Consider the following 21,372-nt stretch of genomic DNA (forward strand, 5'->3'; position numbering starts at 1 on the left):
ACTTACAATGCATAACGATAAAAACTAGATATAAAATCACAACAGGAACTCATGTGGTCAGGAAAAACATAATGTAAATCAAGCAGTCGTATGTTATTATAAATGCATAATGCACCACCGATACTCATAAATTTTAACAAGGTGTGCCACAAAAATAGAACGAGTTATCTTTGGTCAGGAAGAAGGCAAGCTGCCAATTGCATCCCTCGTTGTTTGATAGTTCGCTAGAAGAAGTACAACGCAGAATCGGAGAAGAGGAAGATGAGGTCAAGAGAAGAATAATGAATCAAATCTTGGCTTTCCCACGCAAAGCATCCAAGTCCTATAACAATCGTCAAGGAAGTAGCGGCCGAGGTGGGATGCAGATGAACGAAGGCAAACCAGATAAATAAGGTGTTATGAGGTAAAAGACTACAAGCGCAACATGTTTAAAGACGTTTTGGAATTATGGAAGAAACAAACGAATGTAAATATTTATAAAAGTATTATGATATCCAGTAACAAGGTGGACAGGAAGATACATATAAGAAACGGTGCTAGAAATACATTAGGTGCAACTACAATTTGCTCCCGATCATGACGAGAAAAATGATCACGAGCCACCAAAGTGAGAACCTACGATGCATAATTAGATCAATTGCACTGAATGAATGTGAAATTTGAGCACTTACTAAACACCACGAAGGGTTCTGTCGAAGACGTCTTTATTATGAACTTAAAAGAGACGTCACGACAACGGAAATGATTATCTGAAAATCATAAACTCAGAGGAGATGCAATGGGCCGGACATATAGCCCGTTTACGCGCATGATGTACATACTGAAAACCCGCATGAAAGCTGGATTACTTGGCGCAAAATCAGTGTCGTGAAGGAGTCTGTCGGAATAGCCAATGGGTCACAAGACCCGAGGGCTAATAAAGTGAGTAAAGAATTGTTGATGGAGTTAGATGATGGATAAACCAATTGGGATCCCAGCTCACGTGTCCTTTGAAAGAGCACATAAAGGAAAAATGGGAGATCGAGTTCCACCTAAATCCGAAAGAAATAGATCAGTCTCACTCTTATACTGTTATCTCTTTGGTGAATAAAGTCTTGGGAAATTGCGCAATGCTATGCTGTCTTTATTTATCTCAAACTCAAGGTGATATGATTATGGAATGATTTTTCCCACGAAGAAAAAAAACTGAAGTTTTAATGCAGTAACACGATTTATTTGCCCAAAGTAGCAGTCTTTATAATCTATCTTTGATCATAAATATTTACTTATTCATTTGAAATGACATCCCCTCCACAAGGAATTCCCTTTAAAGTATCAACCCCTTTGAAAATTCTGCAGATATTAAAATATGGAAATAATTTCTCAATTTGAAATTATTCGTTCACTAGAAAATAACACGACTCTTATTAAGTATTTCTTGATATTACTTTACCTAGCCAGGACCGCAAGAAAAACAAAAAGTGAAAAAATGGGGAAAGGAATAGGCGCGGGACGATAAATCAACCTTTTGAAAGATAAGTTAGGTCACTAAACTTAGAAAAAAAGAGAGAAAAAAAAAAGAAAAACCCGAGAACGAAAGAGAACAGCATTGTTGGGCTGGTGTGAGCATCATAATAATTACACTCAAAACTACACAACAAATAAATGTATTTGCTTCTGCCAATGCTGACACCCTTATTAGCAAGTTTCCATTCACAAAAATTGGTTAGATTTCGCCACCAGTCTAAAATATCATAGATTTAATAACCTTGGGTGTAGAGAACACAACGCCTGCCAGACTTTGCGGGAGGAGATAATAATCGCCCTTAGTTGCTACGACCACTGCGCAAGGTACGTGTTTCCTACTGTTGAGACAACTACAAATTAATCAAGGATTAGTATCTGGATCCATAAAAAATAACTAGCAAAATCTTTCAGTAATTTTTAGTAATTATTGGGAACACAAATACAACGAAAAATAAAAAAAAAGACGAGACATGGACATACATCTTTCCAAATTCGTATGAAGAGGTAACAAACCTTTTCCTTGAAAGAACTTTTATAATCATTGTTTTTTTTATTTATCACTTTCAAGTATGACGTTCCATAACTAAAACCAGTTAGTTTTTATATTACCTAATATCCGATTACTGACTCATCCACCGTTTAGAAGCGTTTTCAAGATTTTGGGTTTCTGTCCCTCAAAGTTATCCCATTATTTTACAATGTCTCATCGTATAAAACCCATTCCCATTTAGGATGGTCGCATGCAAGTTTCAAATGAATCTGTTTTTCCTTCAACGCTAATCCTTCAAATAGGAAGTTTTATATATTGCAGATAAACAGGAAATCTCGTCCCTCATCTCTTATCGCAAACAGTCAGTCGACTTCGGCTGCAGCACATGTTATATAAAGCGTGAGCATATCAGTCAGATGTGTGTGATAAGAACTACTGGAGACAAAGCCTTTTCTTGAACAGTTATCTTGAGCACACTGTCAGTTTTCATAAAATCAGACACACGTAAAAGTCACCAGTGTTTAACTTAGTGTTATTAAGAATTACTATGACGTCGTTAGTACTACGACTCCAGTTTAACATGAATCAATTATTCAACGAATGCTAATTCTGTGGGCCAAAGATGTGTCTTAGAGCACTTTTTTGCTCAGAATTGGTGACCTAACCTTGCTTTGTCAAAATCACCCTTCGTCTTATAAAGTTAATACAGTTAACGTAAAATAGCAATTTCTTTTACTGTGGAACACTACCTATATATTTTTTTAAACGGTATACCAAGTATCGTCGCTATCTGCATATTACTTAATCGTGGATCTTCAATAATCGATAAGAATACGTCATCTAAAAGGTAATAACTGTCATTCATCATTAGTTAAAATACGTCATCTAAAAGGTAATAACTGTCATTCATCATTAGTTATAGTACTGAAAATGTTAATATTTCATGTTATGCTGTTTCAGCTGTTAGGTCAAAAATTTGTCTTTTTCCGAGCCACTGCAAAGCCAAAGGTAGTACTAATATTGAGTCATATACTGTATAATCTCAGTTTTACCATTCTAATAATATATATATATATATATATATATATATATATATATATATATATATATTATTATATATATATTTTTTTTTTATAATATATACTATATATTATATATATATATAAATATATTTGTATATATAATATATACTATATATTATACATACATATATATATATATGTATATATATGTATATATATATATATATATATATATATATATATATATATATATATATATATATATATATATATATATATATATATATATATATATATATATATACACAAACATTTTAAATCTTCCTAGATGTATCAGATCTGCTTTTAGCTTCCTTATCTGCCTATTCATTTATGCAAGCGAACAATGATTTCAAAATTATCGACTATCTACTATGTTTATTCAGAGAATTAATGCTGTGGACACAATAAAGGACAAATAGTTAAAAGAAATTTAACAGGGTTTGCCTCTGACATGGTGGCAACCGTACCTCTAAGCTCGAGGTGCTGCAGCAGAACTTACTGTAGACATTGTCGGGGAGGGGGTGATATAAGACCGCAAATATCAATTAGTTCTCCAATTTATAGCTCTTCACAGGGACGGGGTTTTGCAACAGCGTATGAGCTGCTTTCAGTAGCTTTCTTTCCATTTAATTTGTAGATTTACCTGCTTCTCTGCATCCGCTCTTTATCCCAATACCTCAATTTTTTTTACTCTGTTTATCTCCTCATAAAACGACTTGTCATTATTACGCGATAAGTCTAGAAAGCTTCCCATGTGGGGTTACGATATGTATCACTTTTGCCCTATAAAACGTTTGAAATGAAGGCTATTTATGACGTTATGATCATATGGGAAGTAAATGCGGAACGAAAGGTTAATGGGCAAATAAATTCAAAATGAAATATACTTTTGGTTCAATGAACTCTCTTGAATGAAAAGGACCTGAATGGAAGCACAGATAAATGAAGCCAGTGTGGAAGGACTTCATGTATATTTGAGAATGCTTGTGGAAGTTTCAACTGAAGGTGTAGGAAGGGAATTATAGGGCTGAATGATGAAAGACACCAGAAAGCGATGGGGTTACAAATGAAAATATAACTGAGTGGCTCTCCAGGGTGCATGATAGAGGCGACTGCAAGAATGATATAACTTCTCATGTTAGGTCGGGAAGGTAAGTGGTAGGATTATTATTGAGAAGGTAAATGATTGTTATTATCATTTTTAGCGAACCATGACCAACTGTGTCTGTAGTTCCACAGGGTAATGTTCTTGGCTTGCTGTTATTTTTAGCGTATACATGTTACATGGTTGTTCGCCTGGAAAATAAAATTGTTCAGTATGCCGATGATGCAGTGTTAACTTGTGAGTGGGTCAAGTCTCCATTTATGATAAATAACGCTGCCCTGGGTCGTAATCGTGACAAAGAGCGGATTAGTGAACGGTGTAGTCGTTGGGGTATGAGGCTGAACTCGAGTAGAATGAAAACACTATTGATTGGCAGATCTCGTACTGATTTTCCACTCCATCCTTCCATTCAAGTAAACGGGACTCTGCTGAATGAGTCCGAAGCTTTGACTATACTTGGCATTACTTTAGACTCACATCTTACTGTTGAGAAAAATCCAATGAAAATGCCAGCAAATGCCACAAGAAAGTTACATAAAGCCTCGTACATTTATAGACAAAGATAAAATCAATGTTACCTGTTTTAGGTCATTTGTCTTTCCTTACTAGAATACTGTTCTTAGGTGTGGATGTCTGCTTCTGCCAGAGATTTATCTCTTTCGGATAGAATGGTTCACTTTGGTAGGTTTCCGTTTCCAAATACTAGCAGTTATGACTTTGACCATCGACGGATGATCTCTTGTTTGTAAGATTTTCACAACACCAAACTTTCGCTTTCACAAATGATCCCTGATCCTCTCTTCCTGCCGTGAGCAACCAGATTTGCTGAACAGGAACACCAATACGCAGTAAATGTGCCTCGCTGTTGAACTTCTCTGTTGCAGAGGTCTTTTATTCCTCACACCATTGGACTGTGGAACGATCTTCCTGAGGATGTTGTGCGATCATTTCAAAAGTTCAAGCGAAGATGCAGTGCAGTACTGCCCTAAAACAATTCTCCTTGTACTTCAATAATTTATTTACATTTTTATCTGTTAATTCACTAATTTGCTAATTTATTTTTTTCTAATAACTGATGTCTTCTTTCTGTATTTCCTATTACCTTCTGTTATTTCTCTCAAAAGAACACAATATTCCTTGGAAACTTGAATTTCAGGTCATTGGCCCCTGTGCGATTGCTCCATAAGAATAAGGCTAATAATAATAATAATAATAATAATAATAATAATAATAATAATAATAATAATAATAATAATAATAATAATAATAACAACTACTTCACATACCAGGTCGGGAAGGTACGGGGTAGGATTTTTATGAGAATGTAAACCAGATGACAGAAGAACTGACAGGATAACAATGTGGGTTGTCGGAAGAGATTTTGTAGATAAAATATATGGTAGGAGACAGTAATGTGAGTAGTTTGAGAGTAAAGGGAGGGATCTGTGTGAGACATACATGGAACTAGAAAATACTTATGTTAGAATCGACAGAGAGGCAATTTGGAGGAGCTGAGGATGTATGGTTTAGAAGTTTGGAGTATAAATTGGGGTGACTAATTAAAAGTTTTTATTATTAAAGTGAAGCGTTTGTTGCGATATGTGTATGAGTGGGCTAGGACCCTGATGTGTTATGTCTCCAATGCAATCTCTCAAGATGGAGTGACGCAAGAAAACACTGAACGTGGGTGCTGAGTTGTGAGATAAGCAAATGGGTTGTGAATGGGTGCGGAATGGCAGACGTCTGTAGATGAAACTGTACACTGACAAAGGGTTGTGAAAAAAAACTTAAAAAAATGGAAGATCTCGAAAGTGTTTGCATGAATAAAAGTTGATAGTAAACATCAGTAACACTAAGGCTATGAGAGTAAATGGAAAGCAGGAAGACGGAACAACGAATATAAATATGGAATGGGGGGGGGGGAATAGGAAGAGCTGACTCGTGCTGGTATTCAGGAATAAGTATAACAGACGAGGATACGATGAGCAGTGATTCACAGGCAATGTGAAACACAAGGGTAACAGAGTGTGCGCAAACTATTCAGAAAAAAACTGGGGTTTCTATGGAAACTAAGGTTGGAATGAAAGAAATGACTGAAGAGCCAGCTTTCCTGCATGTCAGACAAAGAACTCCAGACGTTAATTACAAAAGATTGAAGCTGTCGAGACGTCTGGGATTCATTGCATGAGGCGGAAGATGTATTGAAAGGGTAAGAAGCATGGAGATATATAGAAGCGGTAAAAAAAGGGTAGCATAGGTTAACATACGGCTCAGAATCTAATGAGAAGTTGTGGTCAGGTGGAAAGAAGGGTGGACGGTTGGTTAGAAAATGAAAAGGCTTATAATTATAGATGGAGTGGAGAGCCACTGGAACGTAAGGGTCTTGATATTCAAAAGACGAGAGAGTGTGGGTGATAGATAAATGATAAAAGCCTCGTGTATGTATGGTTTTCGATGCATCACTTTTTATGTACGAATATGAAGAGGCTGATGTTATGGAAGTTGTTTGCACTGGGTGGGGTGGGCTATCATCCACGATTCAGGTGTTAGACTACGAGTGTGACAGTGAGCCACCCCCGGCTAGAGGAAACGGCAAGCTTAATGTTGATATAAACCGCAATTCTAAACTTTGAAGTTCGCAAGACAACTTCCCTATCTAATCACTGAAAACAATAATCGTACCCCACAACCAAACCTTCCACAAGACCGGCAGAAATCATTAAAAATTCAAAAGATGCAGACGATTAGCTGCACGATGCACATTTTCCAAGTGGGAATATTTCACTTGCTTTTCTTCTTTATTTTTTGAGTACATAAAGTATAATTGGAGGTCGATGTCCTTGAAATCTACGCTCACTTTCATGAAGAAATAAACAAAGAATTAGATCTATGAATGATACACAATACCCTCATAAATCACAATGGCAACATTACATCAACCGCAGGACTTTTCCAACAAGCCAAGGTTGTAACGCTTGAAAGCACTAAAATTATATCTAGAAAATAAATTTCTTTCTTTTTTTGTATATTCAACAATGACCAGAACTTGCATAACTGAAACTGTTTGGTTAGATTTACAAGCAAATTTCTCTTTGGGCGTTACTGATGGCTTCAGTAAAACCGCAAAATGGTCATAAAGAGCAAGAACGCGTAATGGAAATTTATCCATACTCAGCTTATGAAATTCAGTTATAAATACGAGTATTCTAAACATGACCTATAACAGGTGACGGGCTCCATACTTCTAAACGTTAGTTTTTCTTATCTTATAATGATGAAAAAATATCGGAAGGTAATAGCAGATAACATGTATTTATCGGTTTACTGATACAAAGAGACGAACACTGTTCGCTGTGTATTTTTTTTAATTATGAAAAATAGATGCTTCAACATCCAGCTCGTATATAGTCTTGCGTAGGAGTGAACCGAAGTGAATTCAAATCTTAGAAAATTCATCACGTTTAAGATATTAAACGAAGGTTCCAAAAGTTGGTGTCCTTCCGTCATGGCTTATGTACAAAAAATGTTAATTCGGCTAATATGGTTTTCCAATGTTTGGCGACGGAAGCCAATTTTAAATGAAAATTCTGCGTACAAGCACCTTTCACCTTGTTATAGGCTAATATATCCAGTAACTTAAATTTCCATTTTTAAATTCCAGATCAATATCTGAAAAGCTAACACGACAAAAAATGAAAAACAATTGTTGATGCACAACACAAAAAGTAGCGAAAGCGTCACAAGCCTTGCAGATAATGTCAGCCATCAATCAAAGTACGATCCGAGAGGAGACTAGTGAGAATGGGGTTAATGATAAAAAACTACAGCAATCCGAGGAGAATGAAGCCCGTGCCACACTCCTGCCCGAATCGAACGACCACAAGATAAACAACATCAGTTCTACAGAAACAGGTGGAGGTGAATCACAGCGTACGCGGAAGACGACGGGCCCTATTAACAATGCATCACATTCCCCAAAGCTTGTACCTCCGGATGGCGGGTGGGGTTGGTTGGTGGCAGCAGGGGGCTTTATTAACATTGTAAGTTTTTTCTTGACTTTCAGTATATTTTGTTATATTTGAAAGTGTACTGATGTCAGTTCTAACTCAGATGCAGGCTTTAATTTGTTATGTACATGTAAGCGTATATCGATTTGCAGTTTCCTCTGACACGCGTTACTATAGACGAATGTCATCTCATTAGAAGAATTTCATTATTACAGCCATAAATAAGGTTTAACTCATTCTAGAGTCTTTTTATTGAATCTATTAAAGTGAGAGAAACAGATTTCCAATTTCCTTTTTCAATCAGCATGACACAAAAGATTACGGAAAAGGGTCGACTCTGTACGGTTTCGAAACCATGCCAGTGGTATTCCATAATACAAAGTTATTTTGAGTGCAGTTGTTTATTGTATACGTGAAATACCTGAAGATATTGTTTTCATTTCATTTTCTAGAGTTCTTTTCTCATTTTCTGATAATGTCTTCAGCACTACTAAACCCAGTAAGTTTTTATGAAACAGATTTCTTTCAGCCGCCATTGCTTTTTTATAAGTTTTTATTGCTTCCGGACTTCGAAATTTCCAGATATCCAAGTTAAGGTTCTTTGAAAATGACATCCATCTTTATGGCCATCAGTTTTAACCCACATTTCATCACTAAATTTCCTGACACTTTTCTTAAAAAAAAAAAAAAAAAAAAAAAAAAAAAAAAAAACTCATGAATTTTACCCCTCCTAGCTTCTGACGTGCTCCATCGTCCCGTGTTTCAGCATAGCCTTCTTCTACATCCTGGTAGGATTCGGAGCAACAACAACAACCATAGGATGGATCATCAGCATCCACTCGTTCTTGTGGAACATGGTTGGGCCCTTCACCATGCCCCTCGTGACGGAATTCGGCTGGAGAAGAGTGGCTGGCGTGGGAGTTCTGTGGATGTCCCTTTCCTTGATCATTTCTGCCTATACGCCCTCCGCTGAATTTCTGTTTTTCTCCTTTTCCGTCTTAAATGGTAAACAAAAACGACGATTTTGTCTTCTTAGGTTAATATGAAATAAATGCTTTCTCTTGTTAACGTACTCAAAACGTAGTTAATGTCTGTTACACCATGTTTACTCGTCATCTGCTTATTCTGTGAGATAATAATGTGATCGTCCGGTTTTTATTCAATAAAAATTAAGACTCTTAGACCCGCACTCCACGACGGAATCAAAATCGAGAAAACCTATGGCTTAGATAGCATTCCTTTTTGAATAGCATCAGGACCGTGGAAAAAAGAACTTTTCTTGTAATTTTGTGCTCGTTATGCCTCATTCCAAAAACCTGTAATCTACCATTCAAGAAAAAGGGCTGTGTTCTCTCCGCTATGGATTCTCTCTTTTCATCAAAAATATTTAGACCTTCTCGCTTCACCTTGACTTTTTCCTGCTCTGTGAAATATGATAATTTCGGTGAATCCCTCGAGATGATAATCTGTTGGCAGATATCGATGAAGCATTTGGCGTGGTTTCCGCAGCGACAAATCGTCGCATCTTCACTGACGTGCACCAAAAGTTAATAATATAAAGTTAATCACCCGATGAATGTTACCAAGTATTTTCATCTAAATATTTTCATTCGTTCTCGAAATATTCTGTTAAATAACATCCACACACACTCACAGGGGCAAAAACGTGACCTCGTCCAAATTTTGTTGGTGGAGGTAACAAAAGGCTTTCCAAAGACCATTCCACTCTCGTAGACATACTATACGATACATTACTGAGAAGCAGTTCATGCGGTTCTCCAAGACATCTCAGTATTGTAATAACATGACCGTATTCTTCTCATCCGCAGGAGCAGGTTGTGGTTTATCGGCTACCGCAGCTTTCAACATCGTTCCTCAATATTTCCTTCGACGTCGAGGATTAGCAAATGGTATCCTTATGGGCGGAATATCCATTGGGCAAATATTTGTCCCACCTTTCGTACGGTTTCTCCAGGACGAATACAGCAGTAAGGGTGCGTTGCTGATTCTAGCAGCTACAACGCTTAACGGACTTGTTGGGATTTGTTTCTTTCATCCTGTGGCTTGGCACAAAAAATGCACTTCCGAAGAACCGGAAGTCACCGAGACAAAAGGAACCGACACGAAATCAACGAGAGACGCATCAGGAGCTTCATCACGCCGCAGAAGATTTTCATCGTCTGATAATCCCATGAGACACGTTACTTCAAATGCAGATCGATCTTCTATCAACGCTTCTTCTGTAAGCTTAGCCGCAGGAGTTTCACTGCAATCTTCTCCAGCTTTCGAAGAAGAAGAAGAAGAAGAAGAAGAGGAGGAGGAGGAGGAAATCCCCTCTGAGCCATCAAGAAGGAAGACCAACCCCTTGGATACCATGGTTCGGGTGGTTCGCTCACTCATATCTGATATGAAAGTGATACGATCCAGGAGGGCCCTCATCATCAACCTAGCCATTGCTTTTATGCTCACCAGCCACGTCAGTTTCTGCACGATGCTGCCATTTTCGGTCCAAGCCGTTGGGCACTCTCTGCAAGACGCCTCTTACGCTGTTTCTGTCATGGGTTCCTGTAGCCTGGCGGCTCGACTCGTAGTCTCTCCTATGACAGATTGTGCTTGGTTCAACATGAGGATTTCGTACATGGCAAGCTATGCAGCTATAAGTTGCATCATGCTAGGTAAAAATCGTTAACAAGCTTGCATTGTCTCTTAAGTTTAGATTGCAAAGAAAACGAATGCAATAAAAAGCAATTCGAGTGAAGAAATACGACATTCAAGTAGCTTACTCCGTACCTGAAACATATATTCTTAATCGCATTTACTCTTTGCTTTTTTTTTTCCAGTGTTTCCTTTCATGAAAGAAACAAGGTGGATAAATGTCGTCATGGGTTTTTACGGGATGGGTGTTGGGATGAATATCAGCCTGAACAACCTCATCATGATCAAGTTCATGGGGGTGGAGAAACTGCCATCGGTTTTTGGAGCCTCGCAAATTTTCGTCGGCATAGGATTTCTCTGTGCAGGACCTGTCATAGGTACAGATGCTTTTCTTTTTTTTTCTTTTTACCTAATTTGTTACTCAGCTCCTCATTTTCCTTTAATACATAGATAAACATACAATTTTCACACTTATTCACGGTAGAACACCAAACATGACTTGCTATCTACACTGAATTTTTCTCATTTAATTAACAGTGCTCTTAAGAGTATTGTGACTGGCAGAAAAGGAACAGAACATAAAGCTTTCAAAAGAAATAATAAATCTCATACAAGCTTATCATTATTTACCCAGTATCTTTAAGAAGGTTCGAAATTGTGATTTTCTCATATGACCGGATTTTCTAGTTGCTTCATGAATTGATTATTTCTAATGATGGACATAATACGGAGGGCACACACACACATTTTGTGTGTATATATATATATATATATATATATATATATATATATATATATATATATATATATATATATATATATATATATATGATGTTTAGCTAATACCAAATTCTGAAATCACATAAAAAGTCCGTTATAGGCTTTGTGAACACCTACCAACTTTATTCTATTTTGGAAATGACTTTGTTCGCAGGTCTAATCCGTGACGTGACCCAGAGTTACGCCGTAGCTATTTGGATTTTATCCTTCTGTGTGTTCTGCAGTTTCCTAGTGTGGTTCCTGATGCCAGCAGCAATTGCCTACGACCTGAGGAAAGAAGCCGAACAGAACCAAATTTGCGCAGGAAAAATTGCATAGTTTCTTCTCGTCCTTAATTATTCACAATAACATATCTGGTGGCCAGCATCACTTCACTTCTCTCTGTTTGTCTTTTGCACTTTCCCTCACCTTTCATTCATTCTTCGCTCGCTCATTCTTTCTTTGATGTACACAGGAACAGAAATGTCGCGAAAGCGTTTTTGTTATTCCACACAGATCTCAGGGTCTTAAGTCTGGCAACATCTCTTAAAAACTAAGTTATGGAATAGTTGTGCTTCAAAAATTCTATAAATAAAAACTGGATGATTTTTATAAAAAAAAAATATTGTCTTATTTATTTCGCTACACTATTATTTCTGCTTCTAAAATCCCGAATTAGGCTTTTCATTCAAAATTTAGTAAAATAAACTCTGTAATGAATAAATTTCGTCTACATGAAACGTTATTTTGGAGAATTTTAAGGAAAAGCCAGCCGGGAGACGTGAGTACCTTTTGCTTGTATATTCACTAGCAACAGCAATATCTTTTACATTCCTGCACAATGTTACGCTATTAAATTTGACACAACAAGAAATAAATCTAAATTCATAAAACATTTTGGCAGGATGTATATATATATATATATATATATATATATATATATATATATATATTTATATATATATATATATATATATATATATATATATATATATATATAGATATATTATATAACAAGCATATAAAAGCTATATATAGATGCTTGTGTAAAAACAAAAGCTCACGGAAAAGTGTCCTAAGGATTATTCCATACAGCTTAATCTATGAAACCTTAGTTCTGTTCAAGTGCTTCTTAAGCTTGTTAGAAGATGCAAGAAGACCTCATTCCCACACATACTGTACACCTGCGCGCGCATGAAATCACTGACAAGAACGTCCAACAGATTATCGTTAATATACATAAATGAATCTAAGTTTTTCTGAGTCGCGAGTTCACTTCAGTGTAAACTGGTTAAACTAGACAAAATGTTTGGGATAAGGTTGAAGGGAACTTCTTTGCCAGCCAAAATTTGGTGCTGCGTTACATTGCACAAATTAGGCTCGCTTACCATATATAAGGCTCTTTTAAAAAATTTTCCCGATTATCTAGGGCAACGTCAGCACACACAAACACACACACACATATATATATATGTATATATATATATATATATATATATATATATATATATATAAAACCGTCTTAAAATACTATGCATATGCAAACACACACTTTCCTTTAACAGGGAGTATCTATAAAAATAAATGAAAACATAAATATTCCTCAATATTAACCACTTCATGCACCTACTCGGACAGTTCATTACCAGCGTGTTGAATCCATATGTACACATTAACTGGGCCATACACTTCAATCTTCCACGCACTCTCGCACTTCCTGCACATAATGGCCCCTCTCTTTGGTACCTCTTTTACACCGTCTGGCAACTCTTTGAAGGTCCTCCTCTGCTCTCTTCTATTCTTCCCACACGACCAAATCATCTCAAAACACTTTGATCCATCCTTTCTCCTACGCTAACCTTTTTTCATCCACACCCCTTACCCCGTAAATAATTGTTCTTATGCCACATCATGAGGCAGACAGTTCAACACCTTTTCTTTCATTTGTATTTGACATCCAAACTCTACTCCGATAAAGGAGAGCTTGCTCCATGATATCTTTATACTTTCCTAACTTAGCTACCATGGATGCAGTAAGTCATCCCTAAACTTTTGCACATATGCTACCCTTTGTGCTTTACCTATTCTGTAACTCACCTGTTTTCTTATCGTAATATCATCTGCGTTGTATACTCCAAAATACCTATACTCGTCAACTGCTTCCAATCTTCCGCTATCCAGAAAAATGTGTTGTTCTGTCTTCCTCCTTTCCATATACCGACATAATCATACTCCAGCTTATATTTCACGCTTAATTATACTATCCCAATATAATTATATTCATTTTATTATCCAAAAAAATTCTGTACCTATATCTACTTCTTTCTCTCCACCCATGAAGACATTGAACAGCCATGTTGACATAATATTATTCTGTTTTCCCTATCAGAGAATGGCTTCCAAGTACGGACGAGTAATGATCACTGCCACATTTACATTGAAATTGTTAAATTGTGGATGAACCCCAAATGCAGAATTATAGTACATATATATATATATATATATATATATATATATATATATATATATATATATATATATATAAGTATATATACATATGTATACACACACAAGTGCATACGACTCGCACACACTTCACTATGCACTTTCGAATCCCATAGTATACTGATATCTCAAACAAAATTGACAGAGTGTTTACAGAGGTTACTCTACTTGTCCGCTCAATTAAATGGTCTGCGAGCATATACGACCCCTTTCCCCCTGTTCTATGATATACAGCCCGAAGAACCTAAATGGGTTAATGTGATACTGCCTAATTAAGCGCCACTAAAAAAGTGACAGTGAAATGTAGCCCATTTCTTGCTACTTTGTACCGTCACGAATACCCAACAAATGACGAGCTGTGCATTCAGGCAGAACCAATTACAAATAATATTACCTTACAGACAAGATAAAAGAAAACATATCTATTTACATGTCACGAAACAATGCCCCTGGGAGACAAATGGCCCTCCAAGACTGAACCAGTACAATCTAGTTTTTCTTTCGCGTCACTGACAGCGCCTATTTCAAAATGGCTTGTGCGTAGGAGCATGATCTCTGCGCGATGTTCTGAGAATTAACTTCAGCGGTGGCATGGATCGCATTTAAGACTCTTGAAAATTTGACGGAGGTGGAACAAAATATTAACTATAAAGAAAACTTATATTCGTGATCAACGATTAATTTTCCGTAAAAGTTTAATTTGTAAACTTGGATAGTTGATAGTGCATGCTTGTGACCACAAAACCTGTTTTTGAGAGAATATCGACCGTAGGACATGATTTATACATTGTGACCATTTATGCATGGTCTTGTTTCTTTCGTCTGAAGCTGAAGCCTTGAAAACAAATTATATGTACTTATATATATATATATGTATATACTGTATATATACTGTATACATACATACATACATACATGAAATATATATATATATATATATATATATATATATATATATATATATATATATACATACATATAATTTGTTTTTCAAGGCTTCAGCTTCAGATGAAAACAAGTTTATATATATATATATATATATATATATATATATATATATATATATATATATATATATATAAAGAGAGAGAGAGAGAGAGAGAGAGAGAGAGAGAGAGAGCTTGACGGTGGTATACATGCACAACTGGGTTGACTGTTGGGGAGGGAGACCGGGATCGATCCAAAGGTATTGTGAATGCGAGTGCGATAATTTATCTGTGTGAACTACGCTTTTAACATTTGTACGAATGCTCCTTAAATATACATATGCGTGTGTGTGTGTGTGTGTGTTAGTGTGTGTGTGAGCAAGTATTTTCTAGTTATAGGTTCTAACTTCTTGCACCTTATTAATGTTTCTCCCGGATGCGGTTGCAAGCCTCATAACCTGCCCTGAATGGCTAGATGGGTACTTGACCGCATAATCCGGTCGTCGAAGACGATCACCCATCCGAGCACCCACCACACATAATGTGTAAGAAATACTAACATTCTTGAAACACTATGGCGCAATTTAAACGTGTCAGACACAGCAATTTAAACGTATCAGATAATCGTGAAGATGTTGTTTTGGGGAACTATAAACAACGGTGCTGTTTCGGGACCTGTAAGGCTAGCAACACTAACGGTATGGAGACTGTAATTGGATGTTGAGTATAACACATGAAATAATGGAAAACGCTATACACATGCATGTGGAGCTTCACAGGGAATGTTGCACTTCGGAGAACGTTATCTTCAAAACACAAGGGTAATAACTACACTACGATGATTACTGTCGGGCATGCAAAGCTTTTATTGTCTGTCCCCTGAATTCCTGCGTAAGTATTCAGTATCTTTTGAGAGGGTTTGCATGCCCTACGAAATTAGATGTCAAGTTATTACAAAGAGATAATAAAAAGAAAAAAGAGTAAGTAAAAGACCCAATTGTTAGGTTCTGACAGTTACAAAATCCTTCATTTACCATGTCGTTCATGCTAAGGGAACCGTGGTCTGCAAACAAAAGCCAAAGGCAACACCCTTGCGAAAGCAATAAGTGCAATGCAATCTCTCCATTTAAAATGATGAGGATGGAGCCTTCCAGGCCTCTGACATTTAATCAAGTGATTATTTGAGCGCATTTTGAGTCTACAAATAAAAGAATCAACACTTGCACTCCAAGCTTGCCACTTCGGGAGACTCACGAAATGCAGATACAAACACCATACATAATAGAGAGAAATATTTAAGAGGAAACAAGGTCCAGTTAATACAAGAGATGAATAGATCTTTTGACTAAGTTGGAACTAAAAGTGCAAAAAAAAAAAAAAAAGAATAAATAAATAAAAATGGTCTAAGAGCTCTTCTATTTGAGAAATCATAATACAGCCATTTGCAGGTGATTTGGCGGTAGTACTTGAATTATAAATATGGAAAAAAATGCTGGAAACATGCATACTATGAGACAGCGCAAGTTTATAGTGTGCAAGCTGATAAGGAGTACTATGTACTTAGCATGCCTTTTTTTAGCCAGTGATCTAAGCTGAGACAAACAACAGACAAAAGTACCAAATAAGAAAAATATATATACATATACCTAAAGAAAAAATGGATCCAACAGATAAAGGTACTGAAAGCACAAAACTTCCCTATTTTACCCAAAGGACAAAATTTACCAAACAAAGGGAACCCAGCGTACTCGGTGGACAAAATGTTCCCATGTAACCAGTGAAAAAATGTACCTAATATAAAAAAATGGGTACATTTTGTCCATTGGGTATGTTTTTGTCAGCTGGATTCATTTGTCCATTTTGTGTGTTTTGTCTATTGGATACATTCGTCCATGTCAAGCACCGTATAAGTTTTGTCTGTTAAACATACTTTGATTGTTGACCACATTTTGTCTATAGGGTAAATTTGAACCATTTGGAGGCCTTTTGTCTACATTTTGTCTGTTGAAAATATTTATCTCATTTCATTTTATCTACTGGGTAAATTTTGCCAACTGATATATTAATACATATTTTGCATAGAAAAAATTTTATCCAGTGAGTACCTCTTGTTAATTGGGTACAATTATTCATTTAGGTGCGGCTTGTGCATCGTCTTTCTCGGCAGGAACCGTTGCCGAAAACAATTCTTCTATAGTGGAGTTCGACTCGGTTTCTAATAAATCAGCGCATATACCTGTTGAGATCTACCCTTTTCTAATCGACTAGAAACTTTAACAATGAGAGGAGTTTTGAAAACTAGAAGAGGCTCGTCACCAGCAAAAACAACATTTATGAACATGACATGTATCAAAATTTAAAACGCCAATCTCCCTTTCCAATAAGAGCAAACAGACTCTTGAACAGCAATAACCCATCAGGTATTGTACCTAAAAGATCACATTAATATAGCACCTTGCATAATAAGACAAGCTGATGTTTGTACCACTCCAAGTAATGAAGTCAAAAAAAGGCAGTAACAATCAAATGGTAAGAAAACAATTTGTACTCGAACACATGAGGACAAAAAGTGGAAAGTATGAATTATACACAGATGGATAGAAAACATATGAAGGAGTTGGCTATTCAGTAATATCTTGCGATTTTGAAATAAATTCTTTGCAACTGAATACACAGTAGAATCATATGCCATTGAAACGAATGTTGCACTTTGGGTTTAGGGCACAAAAATAAACTAACAATACCTTTCTAAATTCTATAAAGGAAGCAGGTTTTATAAAAAAAATATGAGGTGAAAAAAAGTACTTTAACAAGCAAACATAACGGAGTTGAGAACTTCCCGGGAATTCAGGAAAAATTGCTTGGCTATCATGCAAAACCCACAGGCAATTTCCATATATTCGGTGCAGGATAACAGCGTTGTAGTAATTTCCAAAATGAAACTGGATATCATTTATATACACTCGAAATTCGCTGCCATAAATAAAGGGGGAATGTGCACCGATAAGCCGCCTAGCATTCTGGTCAGCAAGCACTGCACTGTAAAACACGACGGTTGCTCGCACTCAATCGCTCTCTTAGCTTTTTGGGCCTCGTTTTGACCCACCACTGCTCGCAGTAGACTCCAAAGGCCTGTTGCACATTTCTGTGGAGTTTCTAGGCCATTGCCTTTGTTTGCGCAGATATCACGGGAATTTAGGTAGCGAACATTGTAGAAAATGCCGGTTGAGCGGGCGAACAGTTTTCTTACTAAAAACAATAATGCAGTACTAATGTCAAAAGAATGATGACCACAGTATTTGAACATAAGTCCAAAAATATTCTTCTCTATATCTACCAGCAGCATTTATTATTAACTTATCAAGAGAGAAGCTAAGATGCCTTAGTGTAGGTCATCATCATCATCATCATCGTAATGATGATGCTGCAGCAGTTTTCTCTTGATCATTGTAAAGCGAAGGGTTCAATCACGAAGAGTAACTGAACGAAGTAAGCCGATGTAGGAAAATAAAAACATAAGTAATTAAAAAGAACGACAGCTAGTATCTTGAAATAACATTTACTGATTTATATTAAGAAGGCGCAATTCAGCTTGGGATCCCGACAATTATTTTTCCCGTGAACGTTAACACGAGTTGAAAAAAAGGAAGTAGTGATCAATTTTGATAACGAACTGGATCAATAATTATTCTCTTAGTGGTAACAGACTCAAATAATCACTCGTTTTATCGTGCCAATACTTGAAGTAACATTTATCAGTGATGGAAAAGGAGTAATAACAGAAAACATTTCTTCCGTTACAAGACAATATTTCTGATATATCTCCCCAAGCTTTCTTTGAGCTAACACACTGTTGTATTCTCAATTTTTTATAATGTGTATAAACAAATACAGTAGCTCTACCATCGTTGTTACCTTTAAATTTCTAATCAATATCCTCATAAAGTATTAATTCTGTAGTTCTGCACACAAAGGTGACTGATGGTCCATTAAAAGGTGCCGCATGCAAGGACAGTTTAAACTCTTATGCGCTTCAGCAATACCTCACTATGTAAATGACAACATACACTTTGAGCAAGCCATCGGCTAATCAGTATTTCTAATGGATCCGTTCTCTCTTCTCATGAGCCACGAAGTATAATGACACAAAAGTTTCTCAAAATACAGGAAGGGAAAACACCTTTTAACTGAATACGTGATTTGGCAACACTGGCAAAGCGTGCCTAGGTGAAGAGGTGGCAGTAGTCTGCCATAGCGTTCACAGTCAGCAGCTCGCCGACCGTCGCACATCACCCCCGCTCATCGTGACGCGAGCATTGTTGTCGCAATATTGTCTTAGGGAAACTCGGTCGCTGCATTCAACTCCACGGGTCGCCCATTCCATCAATAGTACCATAATTATTTTTTGCAACCTCTCGAGATGATGCACGGCTAAGTTTTTATGTTACTGCGGAAAATCAAAGTATTTCGGAAACCAGAAGGGAAAGATGATTGAAGAAAGTGATAGCAAAACGTTCGAAATGGATCAGACAAGCTTCCCGGCATCAGAACTCGTGGTGTGTGTTTGCGAACAGGAGAGAGGCAATTGTAAAAAATGCAGAGGAAACACGGACAAGAAAGAGAAAGAATCTTGTAGCCGTGAGACAACTAAGTTGGCTGGCAAGGGTGAAACTGTCAAAACATACACAGTTCCCTCTAACTCTCGAAAAGCACCTGATGGAGGGTGGGGATGGATGGTTGCTTTGGGAAGCTTCATTGTGATGGTGAGTTGAAATCTAAATACTCTCTCTCTCTCTCTCTCTCATCGTACTCGTTGTGCATGATTTATTTACCATCCATTTTTCTGTTAATTTATTTGCCAATCTCCTATCTTTTTTCTTGAAATTCTGCTTATTTATTTGATCGATATCATTTTACTTATAAGCCTTTTGTGAAGGATAATTGGAATTACGATATTTTCGACAAGGGTCATTAACTTTTTAGAGATGATTATCATGTAAATTACCTCATTTAATCTATAAGTGTGAACGATAATACCTGAGATTGTGCAAATCACCTCCTTGAGATATTCAGTGAATGCTAAAGATTCTGTAAATTATTTTTAAAAATATATACGTTTCTGTCATAAAAGAGAGAGAGAGAGAAAAAAAAACTGACTTTAGGTCTATGTCCTCTACGAACCGTATCGTGAAATTTTTCATCAGTATGCTAAGTGCACTGAGCCCACGCTCAGTGTGGAGTTACAAATTATTGCCCATTTTATCCTTATTCTTGTTACAATTCTTCACAGACTTTAATCTTGATAAAATCTCAGCACGAGAGGACCAATTCTCTTCTTGTCACTGCAACGTAACTCCTTTACCACCGCCTACAAAAGCAAAAATAGCGAGAAACTTTTTACTTCAGAGAATAGCAACGGCTACTGCGTCAATTATCCTAAGCTATTTAGTCAATTTACCTCCAGCTGAGATGTAGTGCACCTGAGTCGTAAGATTCCCCTATGTTAAACAACATGGAAATTTAAAGAGTAAAATGCAAATAAGAAAAATCTGAGCACGGAGTTCTCGGAATTATTTCAGCAATACTGAAATGCTATCGCATTATCATTATTATTATGTCTTTTTTTGTTACACTACCATGTCATTTACTATAGTAATGCCAAAATGTGCTTCTTCCCCTCGGTTAAATTTGTGTATTACATGAGCACATGTAACAGAACTTGCAATGGAGTCTTGCCAAGTTTCCATTAAAGCTGAGAACACGTGCAGCCTCTCTCTCTCTCTCTCTCTCTCATGCTCAAACATAATCAGAACTCACTCATTCTCTTAACAATAAGCTTGACCCAACCCTTTTTAATTTCGAAGTTCCCTCTTCCTCTCTTCCCTTCTGATTTCGTTCCAGAACTTGATTTTTTTTTTTAACATTACGTATGCTTCATGGTAAAATAAGATTACTTCCAACTTTTTCGGCTGCTAATTACGTGAAGGTGCATACCTAATTTTATCGCACCCGGCCGCCCTCGACCACCTACCAGCACCCCGAGTTGGAAATCTGTCTAGAAATTTTGTTTAAGAATATTTCACACGTTTTTTTATGAGGACACCACATTTTAATTTAACCTTTTCAACTTGAATTAGTAGTCCTCTTACCTACCTTTCACTGAAGATGAATGCTGTCAATCATTACCCAGGCAAATTATACATAAAAAGAGGAAGCACGTAGGGTTACCTCAAATTTGGTAGAGAAAAGGGCATCGAAGTATAAAACTGAAAATTTTTGTTCACGTAACAATGAATATAAGTGATTAAATCTAGTAACCTGACGCAAAAAATTAGCAAACAAATGTGAATGAAAT

The 21,372-nt window shown here is 36.6% G+C and overlaps 2 protein-coding genes and 1 long non-coding RNA gene across 5 annotated transcripts in view; 2 read left to right on the top strand and 1 right to left on the bottom strand.

Moving 5' to 3' along the window:
- LOC136826620 (uncharacterized) overlaps positions 1-21,372 on the bottom strand; it is a 356,833-nt gene that overhangs the window by 63,318 nt on the left and 272,143 nt on the right. The window lies entirely within an intron of this gene.
- LOC136826432 (monocarboxylate transporter 9-like) lies at positions 2,417-12,209 on the top strand. 3 transcript variants are annotated; one of them, XM_067083651.1, is made up of 6 exons: positions 2,417-2,843; positions 7,827-8,205; positions 8,907-9,177; positions 10,002-10,847; positions 11,013-11,204; positions 11,762-12,209. In XM_067083651.1, exons 2-6 carry the CDS (start codon positions 7,921-7,923, stop codon positions 11,923-11,925), a joined length of 1,758 nt encoding a protein of 585 aa, XP_066939752.1. In that variant the 5' UTR covers positions 2,417-2,843; positions 7,827-7,920; the 3' UTR covers positions 11,926-12,209. The 3 variants fall into 3 exon arrangements, with proteins under 3 accessions (XP_066939752.1, XP_066939754.1, XP_066939753.1); XM_067083653.1 differs by having other exon boundaries at positions 2,478-2,843; positions 8,939-9,177; positions 11,762-12,058; XM_067083652.1 differs by lacking the exon at positions 2,417-2,843 and adding an exon at positions 2,872-2,888.
- LOC136826539 (uncharacterized) overlaps positions 19,360-21,372 on the top strand; it is a 100,829-nt gene continuing 98,816 nt past the window's right edge. The window contains 1 exon segment of the mRNA XM_067083722.1: positions 19,360-19,780. Within this exon segment, the coding sequence (XP_066939823.1) occupies positions 19,505-19,780 (276 nt within the window). The 5' untranslated portion in view covers positions 19,360-19,504.

The sequence above is a fragment of the Macrobrachium rosenbergii genome, chromosome 41 (assembly GCF_040412425.1).
Source record: "Macrobrachium rosenbergii isolate ZJJX-2024 chromosome 41, ASM4041242v1, whole genome shotgun sequence".
Classification (NCBI taxonomy): Eukaryota; Metazoa; Arthropoda; class Malacostraca; order Decapoda; family Palaemonidae; genus Macrobrachium; species Macrobrachium rosenbergii.